Here is a 13,277-nt window from a genome sequence, read left to right as displayed (position 1 = left end):
CTAGTCATCAATTCCAAATAACATGAAAGAGATGAACAAGGGATTACCTAGGTACTGCAGCAGGAGGCCGGGCGCTGGAGCCTGCGTCGTCGGCGCGCGGGGGAGGGCGCCGGGTGCGGGACGCCGGGGGCCAGCCGCGGGAGCCTGCGTCGTCGGCGCGCGGGGACGGGCGTCGGGTGCGGGCGAGACGAGTCCAGGCGGCGGGCCGCCGGAGGGAGCGGCCGGCGTGGGCGGGCGGGCGCTGCGCGGGGCGGCACGCAGGCGCGGCGTTGCAGGCGGGGTGGCGTGCGGGGCAGTGACGGGGGCGGCCAGCGGGCCAAACTTTGCCGGTGGAGGCGGCTTCGGGGCCGCGGCGGGCGGGCACGAGCGGGGCAGCGCGGGAGAAGGCGCGGCGGCGCGAGGATGACGGGCAGAGCGGGGGGCGGCGCTAGCAGGGGCGGTGAGGGAGTGAGGGGACGGGATTGTGCGTGCGTGCATGAGTGAGTCTCGGCCGTGCCAGTTAAGTCTTCAGTCAGGCCTTTGCCGAGTGTCCGCGATCCGACACTCGGCAAAGCTGGGATTTTTTTAAAAAAAACATTAAAAATCTTTGCCGAGAGTCAAGCCGATAAGGCACTCGGCAAAGACTATACTTTGCCGAGTGCTAACCCTAGGACACTCGACAAAGATATTTTTAAAAAAAAACTTTTCTATTTCCTTTCCCTTTTCCTTAACCGTTTTTTCCAAATTTGTTCCAATACACTTTGAAAATACCTTGTCAAATTCACTCAACAATGCAAATTTGATGCTTCAGCGAAAAATAGACCATGATTTCATATAGTTATAGCTCAAATTCCATTTATATAATTGCAATTAAAAATTAATAATTATCAAATGGATCCAAAAAATCACTAAAATTTAACATGACACAATCTTTGATGTCTATTGGCTATACAAAAAGTTTCGGAGTCAAACCACATCTCGACCGTTACTTTCACTCCAAATCTTACCAGATCATTCTCAACAATCATGAAACTTCTTCGGAGATGTTTCGGTTTGTAAGCAATGTACGTGACAACTTATGCGACACCTTCTCAATTTTTTACCACAACCTCCACATATGATATCATGACATCTTATCAAATTTCATGATTTTCGGACTTCCTTTCCTTTTTATAGAATTTAAAAACCATTCAACCACACAAGCTCGGGGTCATATTTCCGAAATAAGATGTTCGAAGCCCCTTATAATCTTATAGGTAAGGCCTCAAACTGGGTTGAATAACATGAATATCAATTTTATACTCATTTTTTTTCCAAATATTTGAATCACTTGCGGTTCAAATTTAACTTAATTCAAAAAATTGCTTGAAATGCAATTAATTAGTTAAATACTAGCAAATAAATTCAAAAATACACCAAACTTAAGCATGAAGTACCACATGTGGTACGTGGAGAGGTGAAAATTTTTGAAGTGCAGGAGTAAAAAAAATTATACTTTGCCGAGTGTCTGCTTTTGACACTCGGCAAAGAGCCTCTTTGCCGAGTGCTGCATTTTAACACTCGGCAAAGAGCTGACGGCCGCAGGCTGGTTTAACGGCGGGCCTAAAATTTGCCGAGTGTGAGACATTGACACTCGGCAAAGAAAGTCTTTGCCGAGTAGCATGTCTGAGCACTCGGCAAAGAGGACGTCTTTGCCGAGTGCCGACCCTGAGCACTCGGCAAAGACCAGCTTTGCCGAGGGTCGTGTCGTTGTCGAGTGTTCGAGTTTGGGCACTCGGCAAAGACATCCTTTGCCGAGTACCCGATATAAAAAAACTCAGCAAAGTTCTTAGCACTCGGCAAAGCTTGCGATTCCGGTAGTGCATGCATCAAGTCCCATACATGAATCTTCCATGAATTTCAATACTTGTTCTTGTTGATCCAAGGGCGTTGCTGCTATCCTTTTAGTGTCTTTTTCTGGTAGATGCCCGAGGCGGGGGACAACACCACTTGAAGATGACTTTCCTTTCCTTTTTTTTTCCTCTCATCGTCTTCTTGACACTACCGGAGACTGGCTCTTTGCCGAGTGGCAAGTGGTTTGCCGAGTGTTGTTTTTCGGGCACTCGCAAAGACGCCTTTGCCGAGTGTTTTTTTTGACACTCGGCAAAGAAGCTCTTTGCCGAGTGTTTTTTTGACACTTGGCAAAGAAAATTTCAAAACATATTTTGAAGCAATAAATTAATTCAAATGAAAAAGTTTTCAACTACAAAGTTGTATAACTCATCAAGATGTACAATGTTTGTTTTGGTCTTTTCTTCATATGACAAAGTGAAAAGTAAATTTGTTCACAAATCTAACATATCTCTCTTGTAGTTTATGAAACTACAAGAGAGATATATAAGATTTGTGAATAATGTTAGAACGACCATGTCGGATGAACAGATGACTAAACAACCAAAATAAACTTTGTATATCTCGAAAAGTTATGAAACTTTGTAATTGGCAACTTTTTTATTTGAAATCATCTTGTCATGCAAAACTATGTTTGAATTTCAAAAATTTAAAATTCGAACTTTTCAAACGACCTTGGATGGAAAAACAACCAAAATAAACTCTGTAGATCTCGAAAAGTTATGAAACATTGTAGTTGACAACTTTTTGATTTGAAATCATCTTATCATGCAAAACTGTGTTTGAATTTCAAAAATTTAAAATTTGAACTTTTCAAACGACCTCGGATGGAAAAACAACCAAAATAAACTCTGTAGATCTCGAAAAGTTATGAAACATTGTAGTTGGCAACTTTTTGATTTGAAATCATCTTGTCATGCAAAACTGCGTTTGAATTTCAAAATTTTGAAATTCAAATTTTGTAAACGACCTCGGATGGAAAAACTTCCTAAACTAAAAGTGTAGATCTCGAAAAGTTATGAAACTTTGTAGTTTACAACATTTTATTTGAATTCATTTAGGGCCTCAAACAAGCAATTTACACTACTGGACTCGCATGCTTTGCCGAGGGTCGGCAAAGGACCAGAAACCCTCGGCAAAGGCTTTGCCGAGGGCTGCCCTCGGCAAAGACCCCTCGGGGAATTTTTAGATGGCGAAGGGGTCTTTGCCGAGGGCCCTTTATCGGGTACTCGGCAAAGCCTTTGCCGAGGGCCAGGACGGCCCTCGGCAAAGAAAAGAAGCCGTCACGCGCCGGCGCCGTTGGCGGTTTCTTTGCCGAGGGCCGACCCTCGGCAAAGAAATGATTTTTTTTTGAATTTTTTTTGCCGAGGGCCTCCTCCCTGGCCCTCGGCAAAGAAATTTTCAGGATTTTTCCAAAAAAATCTTTGCCGAGGGCTATTGCCAGGGCCCTCGGCAAAGGTTTTTTTTTTAAAAAAAATTGTTTGCTGAGGGCCGGCCCTCGACAAAGAAAGTTTTTTTTTTTGAATTTTTTTTAAAAAACCTTTGCCGAGGGCCTGCTCTCAGGCCCTCGGCAAAGAAATTTTCAGGATTTTTCCAAAAAAATCTTTGCCGAGGGCTATTGCTAGGGCCCTCGGCAAAGGACCCTTCTTTGCCGAGGGCCTTGGTTATTGCCCTCAGCAAAGAGGACAGAAATTTTTTTTTGTTTTTTGTTTTTTGCATTCCATCGACATAAGCATTTCATATATATACATACATATATCAACCATCACATAGAACCCATTTTCTCACAATATATCACAACCATAACTGTGAACCACAAATCACAATATATTACAACCATAATTCTAGATGTTCATGCATCTACACAGGGCACAGGGCACATTACACAATAATTTAACACAAGTGATCCATGAAGAGTTTATTCATCATAAATTCACATGTCCCCAATCCAAATAGACCGAACTGTACAGACTAGTGAACTAGGAATACAGCAATATGACAGCCCTTATATACTGTTGGTTTAGAGCAACATGCAAATCTTTACTACACAACAGGTCTAGCTCCTAAATACAGAGTTCACAGAAACATTTGGACAGCACAACAGAAAAGTCCTTGCTTGCACAAAAGAAAAGTCCTTGCTGGAGTTGACATCACTACAAATATGGGTGTGACCCAATGACCTACAAGGAGTAGAGTTATAGATTATGCACTCTGCAAAAATAAGATATTATCTTTATACACAAGGCAGCCAGATCAGTACTTGCAGGACACAACTATAAAATCTGTACAGACCTCTTGCACTCGTTTTGATGTAAATTAGAGACAAATAGGAACAAACAACATGAGGGACGGTATGTGTACTTGCAGTTCCCAGTTAGCTACTACAGAATGTATTTGGAATAAAGGGAAATGGAAAGAAATTCAAAGGAATTGAATGTAGCAAGAGACAACTACTTGTAAAATCCACCAAGAGACATTGTCAGTAGTGGTCTGCTTAGTCTGGACTATGGAAAACAGACATTGGCCCATTATTTTACTTCGAACTCTTTTCATTTCACTTCAAGTCTGATACTTCTTAGATAAAGATATGTTGGTACAGATATTTTTGCAAGTCATTCATTTTTCATTCCTTTCTTTCCTTGTTAAATTGATCAGATACTACCTTAACTTGTTAAGATCTTTTGCTATCTTAAGATTGGTAACAGGAAAAAGAAAAAAACAGTTGCACAAATGACTTTTTTTTCATCCTATTTGATTATCTGTTAACAACACTAGTGTTAGTGTGACCAGCATCTGTAAATCCTACAAAAGGAGCAACTACTTTTGTTTCTTGTAGTTCAAGAGCCAACTGATAATAGTAGTAAGATATCGAAGTACTACTATAGCTGCTGCTTTAGCTGAGCACAAGCATATCCATAATATTGCATAAATGATAGATGCAAATATTTGCACACAATTACCCTTGCGATACTTCCCTGCAAGCATATTAGGAACCGTTGCTGTAAATTGGAGTGTATGGAGCAAAAAAGGGAGTTTTGTAATTAACAATGTGCCGTTACTCGCAAAAAAAGGGAGGGAAAAGCTACACATAACATCAGTCTGAAATTAGACTGGCCGGGCAAGCAGTAACGTGAGGAAACACAAAAAAACAGGAGCAACTAAAGGCTATTGCTGCACAATAGAAGCATGCACAAATGAGACGCAAAGGCAAAGCAAGATATACCTATAAAAGGGAGAAACCTGAACTGTTGGCCCCCATCTGTAGGTACAGTAGCAGCACCTGAAATCTGAGGGCAGGAGGATGGTGAAGATGACAATGAAGTTTTGACACGCTCACAATTGCAGATTCTACCTACTTGGCCAACAGCTAAAAAGCCAAATGAAAAATATCAGACTTACTTTTTAAAAAAGGGCCCGCCCTTCATCAGACTTACTTTTTAAGATAGAACAAATTAATTTATGCCACTATAACAGTAATTAAGAAAACAAAAACAAAGAGGAGGGCAAATAAAATGCAGTTGGCTGCTGCTTCAGGTCACAAGCATGTGCTAATATGCAGTTGGCTGCTGCTTCAAGTCACAAGCATGTGCGGCAGGGTAACAGGTATATGTGAAAGTTTGTTAAATACTCGACAGCGGAGAACGGTCAGCTGCCAAGCATAGAACCAGAGATGATGCACAATTAAGTTGATAAGTATGTCATCGCCGTGATGTAATCACAAGCTATTGGTGAGTCGTGCAAGCAATACATGAAAGGGAAAGCTAGCAGTCATAATTTGCAGCATGGAAGACACAATGAAGGTGAACAGAGTTCGGACCAAATAATCACAGCAGGAAGCTTATACTACCTGAATAAGGCGAAGGGGACAGGGGGTCTCAGATCCAGCCAACAGACATGGATGGTATGGAAGATTCGGGCATGATCTGAAATTTGTGAGGAGCATGGTTAGACTAAGAAGAACCTTTGTGTGTAGCAGAAGGGTAAATAGGCAAACTGGACCCGTTATGAACAGGCGGCTCACCATGGAGTCGATGTACTCCACGAACGGCTCCCAGTACCTGTGGTAGAGCTGCTGCGACCAGTCGTGCGGCGGCCTCGGCGTGCACACGCTGTATATCTTCCTGCGTCAAGGGGACGAGAACTGTAGATCAGAGTCGGATCGAGGTGGGAAACCCTAGAGCTGCCGCGAAGGAGATGGCGGAGGCGAGGAGACGCTGGTTGACGCACCGAGAACGGTGGCACCGTGCGCGTAGAGCACTGCGAGGAGCAAGATCCGGGAGGGAGAGGGTGCGGAGGGCGAGATAATGCGGTGGGGCGAGCGGAGGCGGCGATGCGGCTGTGGGGCGACGGGCCGCCGCCGTCCGCGCTGAGCACTGTGAGGGTCGCGAGGCTCCACGCACAGGACGATGTGCCGGCCCGTGGGCTGCAAAGGCGGACGCGGTGCTTGGCAGCAGTAACCTCGCCGGGGGCGGGGGCGGCTGCGGCGCTCGGTGGCGGTGGGCACGGTGCGGAGGGACGAGAAGCGTCGGGAAGGAGCAGAGAGTGGGGAAGGAAAAGCAGAAGCTGGAGTATTTTTTTTAATTTTCTTTGCCGAGGGCCATTGGCCCATGCCCTCGGCAAAGATCCCTTCGCTGAGGGCCAAGCTAGGCCCTCAGCAAAATTTTTTTTTGTTTTTTTTTTGAACTCAGTTTTTTGGTGCTATAATACATTATTTAAAACTCAATTTTAAAATTTGGGTCAATTTTGACTTTTTTTTATATATTTCCCTAATTTATTTCTTTTCGTTGTTTTTTTTCGAATATTTCAAATTTGAACTGTAGGTGGATGGAATAATACAATTTAGTGATTCAAAAAATGTTATTCATGGTATTTGGTGTATGTTGAGTCCCTATTCACGAACTCGCATCAAATTTCGGGCATCTTCTTCACATAACATGTCGAGAAACTTGTCGGAAAAGTGTTTTTAAATTATATAAAATCCATACGAAGTCCAAAAATCACGAAACTTGTCGATGTGTCATGTTATCGCATGTGTAGGCTGTGGTAAAAAATTGAGAAGGTTTCGAGCGAGTTGCGACGTCGGATGCCTGAAACCCAGACATCTCCACATGAGGGGGACTAAATGTGATGTGGAGATGTCTGGGTTTCAGGCATCCGACGTCGCAACTCGCTCGAAACCTTCTTAATTTTTTACCACAGCCTAGATAACATGACACCTCAACAAGTTTCGTGATTTTTGGACTTCGTATGGATTTTATATAATTTAAAAACACTTTTCCAGCAAGTCGGTCGTCATGTTACGTGAAGAAGATGCGCGAAATTTGATGCGAGTTCGTGGATAGGGACTTAACATGCACCAATTAACATGAATAACATTTTTCGAAACACTACATTGACAATATTCCATGCACCTGCAGTTCAAATTTGACATATTAGAAAAAAATCAAAGAATCGAAATAAATTAAGGAAATATACAAAAAAAGTCAAAATTGGCCCAAATTGTAAAATTGAGTTCAAAACAATGTATTGTAGCACCACAAAAAAACTGGGCTAAAAAAACCAAAAAAAAAAATCTTTGCCGAGGACCTAGCCTGGCCCTCGGCAAAGGGCTTCTTTGCCGAGGGCCTCGCCTCGGGCCCTCGGCAAAGACGATTTATATAAAAAAAAATTGGTCTGAAAAACTGGTTAAAAAAAACTTTATCGAGGGCCTGGTCTAGAGGCCCTCGGCAAAGACTTTTTTTTAAAAAAATTTTTGCCGAAAAACCTGGTTTCACAGAAAAAAACCTTTGCCGAGGGCCTAACGGGTGGCCCTCGGCAAAGCTTGACGGGAATGGCCTGCCTGTGACCCAATGGGCCTAATTTGCCGAGGGCATCTTTGCCGAGGGCCGCAGCCCTCGGTAAAGATTTGATTTGTCGTGGGCCTGTATTTGCCGAGGGCCGTTCTTTGCCGAGGGCTCCTGTGGTTGGCCCTCGGCAAAGTGTGTCTTTGCCGAGTGCCCGAGATTTGGCCCTCGGCAAAGCCTCAGGCCCTCGGCAAAGCACGCGTTTCCAGTAGTGTTGCACTTGGTTTAGTATAATATGTTGGGAACTAAAACGGAATCTAGACATAAGTGACAGTGTGGTGTAGTGGTAGAGGAGGTTTGCGCGTAGGGGGAGGTCGCGGGTTCGAATCCTGTCGTCCGCGTTGCTGCGAAATTTACGCGAAAAATACCGGAGATGGGCGCGGGGGCCTCCACCAATTAAAAAAAATTCCATTTTTTTTTCCATTTTCCCATTTTTTCCGGGTTTTTTTTTCGGTTCCAACTTTGCCGAGGCTCGCCGAGTGCCCGACAAAAAAACACTCAGCAAAGACACCTTTGCCGACCCATTTTTGGCCGAGTGTCTTTTGCCGAGTGCAGCACTCGGCAAAGCCTTTGCCAAATGCAAATTGGGCTTTGCCGAGTGACCCTGGCACTCGGCAAAGCCACTGAGTCTGGTAGTGTGACTGATTCTGACATCTTAATAAAAAATTGTAATTTATTTGGATCTACCGGTTGTGGCACCATCTCCCTTGCTTTTTTTTTCTTCAGCCCTTTTCCTGAACAACACCCTGCATTCTGCTTGGATTTCGGACCAGCGTTCCTCGTGAGTCATTGCCTCCCAGCGTTCCTCAGGAGTGACTTCAGGCTCCTTTGGTTTCTTCTTTCTCTGTGTTGGCTTGGGAGGCGGTGGTCGCGACTTCTTAAGTGGTGCAGCAGGTTCCTTGCTCGGGGCTGCTCTTAGTCCCGGCGTCGTCGTCGCCAAGATGTGGTGGAGATGGAGACCTTGATCGAGCACGAAGCGACGGTCCCGGTGGTGACGGTCCTGGAGCAGGCCGTGGTGGAGAAGTCGGTCTTGACCTTTGAGGAGATGGTTGCGGCCGGGGTTCTGCGGGGAGCGGTGATGCCTCCGTGCCGGGATGATGACGTAGCGTTTGCGCCATAGAATGATGCCTGCTTGAAGCGCATCTCCTAGTGTCCTTTCCCCATCGCCTCCCGGGAGCTCGAGCTCTAGGCCTTCATATTGGTTATCAGCGAGCTGCTCTACTCCGACGCTGGCGTAGCCAGGTGGAATCTCCATGCCATGGCTTGTCTGCCCTGCCAGGATTGGTAAGGCACTCCCGTACGCCACCTGTACATATAGCAGAAATAAAGATGTTATTCAATTCAACCCAAACAAAGATGGCCAGCTCCTCTGAAGGAGCACCTATGCACGTCACCCCAAAATCTACCGTCTGTTGGATCTGAGAATTTACGATCAAGATTTTGCTACACCAGCTTTTGCCCTGAATCAGCTTCGCTTACCTTTTGTGTCTCAATCAGCTTTCTTCAGCTTCTGTTCTCATCACCCCGCTTAACTTCACTTCAGAATCTAGATATCTCACCTTCGACTTCCCAAAAAAAACGCGTCTCTCCTCTTCCTCTCCGTCTCAATTTCCCCCGAAGCGGCGGCCACAGGGGCGACTGCGCCGGCCGAGACGGCGGGCGCCGCCCTCCTCCTCCCGTGCCTCCTCCTCCTCCGCACAGCCTTGCCTACCTCTTCTTCCTCGCCGGCGGCCGTGATGAAACCTAGCTGCCTCTTCTTCCTCGCCGGCCCCCCTGCGCTGCATGCGGTCCGCGGCCGCTCGACGAAACCCTAGCCGCGTCTTTCTCGCCGGCAGCAACGGCGGCCAAGTTCGCCAGCTTTGTATGGCGGTGCATCACCATCTTATTCCCCTACCCCTCTCCTTCTTCCTCTCCCTCTCCGTGTGGTGCCGAAGGCGCGGTACGGGGCGAGCACCCTACCCGGTGCGAGCGCGCACCGTACCGTAGCGACGCGGACGTGCGGTGGCGTAGGCAAGCGTGCGCCCTCCATGCGTGGCCATGGGGCGGTGCAGGGCCGGTGCGCCCTCTGGCGGGCCACGTCGGTGAGCGCGGCTTTGGGGCAACTGGGCGGAGCGCGCGACGGCTCCGACACGACCAGACCAACAAGGACCACCTCGTCGCTTTCCCGGCTAATCCTCTCTCGCCCATCTTCCCCTTCCTCCGTTCCAGATACTTATTGGTGAGGCTCCATTTTTCTCCCTCCCCTCGTGCTCTTCCTGCTGCACACCACAGATGAATTTATTTGAGGGGTATTTTTCACCTTTGTCCCTTTCCTGTTTGGTTTCGAGGATTCCATTTGAATCCTCTTCGATTCTTGGTGATTCGAACTGAATCTTCTCCGATTTTTGCGGATTACAGGAGGAACACGCTGATAGAGAAACGAGGTACTGACCAATCAGTTCTTTTGAGGAAACATATAAGCTGATGACTTTCTTGTACTTTTGTCCAATCTGTAATTTTCTATGTATATGGCCAGATACTCCTACAACATGATCAGGTGATGATCTACAATATCTGATGATTACATCATAAATTATGTTTAACTTTTACAGCAATGATCACGGGAGATCTTTCCTTCTTGTGTTTTTCTTTTTCTAGAATTCAGCCTATTTTCAGTGAGTTCCATTCTTAATGTTTGGCTGATTTGGTGTGTTCGAGTTTTATTAGAATCAAATTGGGTTTGAACCCATTCCTGGTGAATTTTGGACAGCCTCCGTTTGTACACTGCATACTATTGTGCTTTTGAAACAATGGTTTTCACATACACATCAATAGCAAAAGCAGCACTCTTCTAATTTTCAGAAACGTGACTCCTTCCCAGCAACAGTTACCTACTCATTGTCCTTATCTAATTTTCCCACCTTTTATTGGTTTGATTTTTTTGGTGAATTTGAGAGTTGTTTAGTCAGCAGGCTTATGTACTGTTCCGAAACTTATTGAAAAGCAATAGTTGCCAGGCTGCTTTGGTTTCTCAGTCTAGCTGCAATGCAGCAGTGTGCTATTCCTCCTGACCGCCAGATAGCTGCTGACTGAGTTTGGACAACAAGTTCAATCCGCTGAACCTGGTAGCTGCATCTCCTTTCAGTGTTTTAGTCATCGGGAGTAGTAGGATTTCGGTGGCTGCAATCTACCAGGAAAACATCAGTTGTAGCTAGGCCAATATTATCTATGCACTCCATAGCTTGTGTAACAAATTTGTACTATTCTGGAATTCCGAATACAGGTATCTTATTTGCGTTTGCTTTTTTCAGTTCCTAATTCCCATGACTCTAGACAAAGGAAGTTATCAGTCATGGTTGATCCTATCCGTTTTACCTTGAATCGTTGCATCCATTGTAAAATGCTTATCTACTTTTTCCTGTTTAAAACTAAAAGCTGGGTGCTGATCAGGTACTGCTTCGCATCCATCTAGAATCCACTGTTCTCTATTTTCATACATAAAAATAGATGTATTGTCTTCTATCTCCTGCTTGTTTCAAAGTTCTGCTATACACATATTAGAGTTTCATAGTATGATAGTACAAGTCTTGAATTTCCATTGGTAGTTCTAGATTTGCCTACCACATTAACAAGCAATTTATCCATTGCAAACTTGGGATCAAAAGAACAAAATCAATGATGCTTTGTACATTCACTAAAATATTGTGTTTCTTGTGCTTACTCACACTTAAATTTGAAGCTCCCTCTTCATGACACTGCTTAACTGCTAATGTCGATTTATTGTACAGAGTATTGCTTCATCTGGTTGATCTGCTATTTTTTTATAATGCCTCTTCTGAGAAGATTACATTTTAAGTTTACATAAGCTAGCCTTGTATCTTGCTTCCAGTAATTTGTTAACATGGTGGTACACTCTATTTTTTCAGAGAAACAAGAGGCAGTGAGGAAGCTGATGGAGACCTCAGGTATCTATGAATTTTTTTCTAAATCTCTAATGTCTTCCCTCCTAATGCTACAGCTGTCATATCCTCCATTGATTATTATATGCCTTTAATACGTTGGGGCTAAAGAGAATTCAGGGATGTAGCTTTTTTAGAGCAAGGTGGTGCTGGAGGTTTTGTCGGTATCAAATTGAAAAATCCTGAAATGAAACGTGTGTGTGCTTCTATGGAATAATTGCATTATGGTTCTACCTCTGCTTTCTATTAGGTAACTAAAGGTACCTGTACAGATAAAAAGTGGTATGCATTTCCATCAATTTTGTACCATTAAATGGTGCATTAACAACTGTGTTCCCTGGACTAAATATAGTGGCCTGATCCTATTCATGGCTGCTGATATGCAGGTTCTTTCCCTTATCAGGATCTCGGGTTGATGATATTTGTAGCTCATTCTAAGGTATCCTGTTTCTTTGATGTTAGGTTCTCATAGTACATGCTCATTTCTTTTTATTAATCTTACATATAGTGCCATGATCCTTTTCATGGACAAGTGCTCTGCCAATTTGAGTTTTTTCAATGGTTCTTCCACAAACATACCATGTCACAATTTTTTGAGTGCCTCGTCCAATAAGAGATTGAGAAACATATCATGATCCGTGTTAGGATTCGATTCCTATATTTTTTGAGATTCAACGCTTTTCCTTGTGTTCTATTTTTTAGATTTAAGAGGAATATATATCAATTGAGTTTAGGATAATAGGTACATTTAACTCTGCCCAGCTTTACCCACTGTTAACATGATTTCACCATGATATGATATTTCATTACAATCTAGGTTTACCGTGCACACGTTATTCTTCAATTTAGTTTGCAAACAAATAATAGTACCCAGTCCTATTTTTTGCTATTTCAGTATTGGCATCCATTCATCAATAATTTAACGTACCCGCTGATCACAGCTTGCTAAGAGAACTTCCTATTTGCTTTCCTATAGGTCCAGGAGGGAGGACACGAGTGTCTCCACCATGGAAGCCAGGGAGAGGCAGGCCACAGCCAGCAGCTGCATCGCCCAAACATTCTGCTGCGTGTACTCATGGGAAAACACCAAAAAATACAGCACAATAGATATTCTGTACGAACGATCCACGAAACCAGGGACAGATCATACATGTTCGATATTCTTGCATTGCAAGTACCGTACGCCGAAGCCCTACTTGTGTGATATCCAGGCCATTGCACCACCATCTATGGTTAGTTAAAAGACGTAAACTTACTTGCTTCCTTTACAGCCTATTGAATGTATCACGATGAGCATTCTTAAGGTACAACGATGTGGCTGCGGACTAAACTTATGTGGCTATCTATTTCAATACTTAGAATAATACTTATCTACTGTCGTAATGCTACCACACCATGAACTAGATTAAAGTCTTTGCTGTCGCGCCTCAGTTTTCTCAGATTTTTGACCGCACGGGCGCGCAAAAGTGCGCGCCCCACCACTAGTTAAACTCCAATCCCGAGGCGTGGATCGATGGATTGAGAAGATTGCATAAATATTATGTATAAGAGTATACCTTAATGCACTACTACAGAATGGACTTGTTGTCCCGGGCGGTAACAGCCTTTAGTCCCGGTTACCGTGCCG

General features: G+C 44.4%; 2 protein-coding genes across 18 annotated transcripts; one reads left to right on the top strand and one right to left on the bottom strand.

Annotated features, from left to right (window-relative positions):
- LOC136507855 (lysine-rich arabinogalactan protein 19-like) lies at positions 1-477 on the bottom strand. The gene has a single exon (XM_066502453.1). It carries the CDS (start codon positions 475-477, stop codon positions 1-3), a length of 477 nt encoding a protein of 158 aa, XP_066358550.1.
- Positions 478-9,331: 8,854 nt separating this feature from the next.
- Positions 9,332-12,653, top strand: LOC136509024 (uncharacterized). Of its 17 annotated transcripts, XR_010772187.1 has the most exons (6): positions 9,332-9,930; positions 10,110-10,135; positions 11,618-11,656; positions 11,779-11,900; positions 12,037-12,089; positions 12,627-12,653. XR_010772187.1 is itself a non-coding variant. In XM_066503819.1 (5 exons), exons 1-4 carry the CDS (start codon positions 9,740-9,742, stop codon positions 11,865-11,867), a joined length of 345 nt encoding a protein of 114 aa, XP_066359916.1. In that variant the 5' UTR covers positions 9,332-9,739; the 3' UTR covers positions 11,868-11,900; positions 12,037-12,187. The 17 variants fall into 17 exon arrangements, 3 of the variants coding, with proteins under 3 accessions (XP_066359916.1, XP_066359917.1, XP_066359915.1); XR_010772185.1 differs by having other exon boundaries at positions 11,779-12,089; XR_010772191.1 differs by lacking the exon at positions 11,779-11,900 and having other exon boundaries at positions 9,332-10,000; positions 10,110-10,248.
- The last annotated feature ends 624 nt before the right edge of the window (positions 12,654-13,277 follow it).

This window comes from Miscanthus floridulus, chromosome 15, assembly GCF_019320115.1.
Source record: "Miscanthus floridulus cultivar M001 chromosome 15, ASM1932011v1, whole genome shotgun sequence".
In the NCBI taxonomy this organism is placed as follows: domain Eukaryota; kingdom Viridiplantae; phylum Streptophyta; class Magnoliopsida; order Poales; family Poaceae; genus Miscanthus; species Miscanthus floridulus.
This window is presented reverse-complemented; position numbering and strand designations above follow the sequence as displayed.

Bases quoted from the DNA above. Each gene is read 5' to 3' on its own strand.
- LOC136507855 (XM_066502453.1), bottom strand. From the start codon at position 477: ATGCACGCACGCACAATCCCGTCCCCTCACTCCCTCACCGCCCCTGCT.
- LOC136509024 (XM_066503819.1), top strand. From the start codon at position 9,740: ATGCGTGGCCATGGGGCGGTGCAGGGCCGGTGCGCCCTCTGGCGGGCC. The intron at 9,931-10,109 runs GTGAGGCTCCAT...TGCGGATTACAG, and splicing joins TCCGTTCCAGATACTTATTG to GAGGAACACGCTGATAGAGA. The intron at 11,657-11,778 runs GTATCTATGAAT...TCAGGGATGTAG, and splicing joins GAAGCTGATGGAGACCTCAG to CTTTTTTAGAGCAAGGTGGT.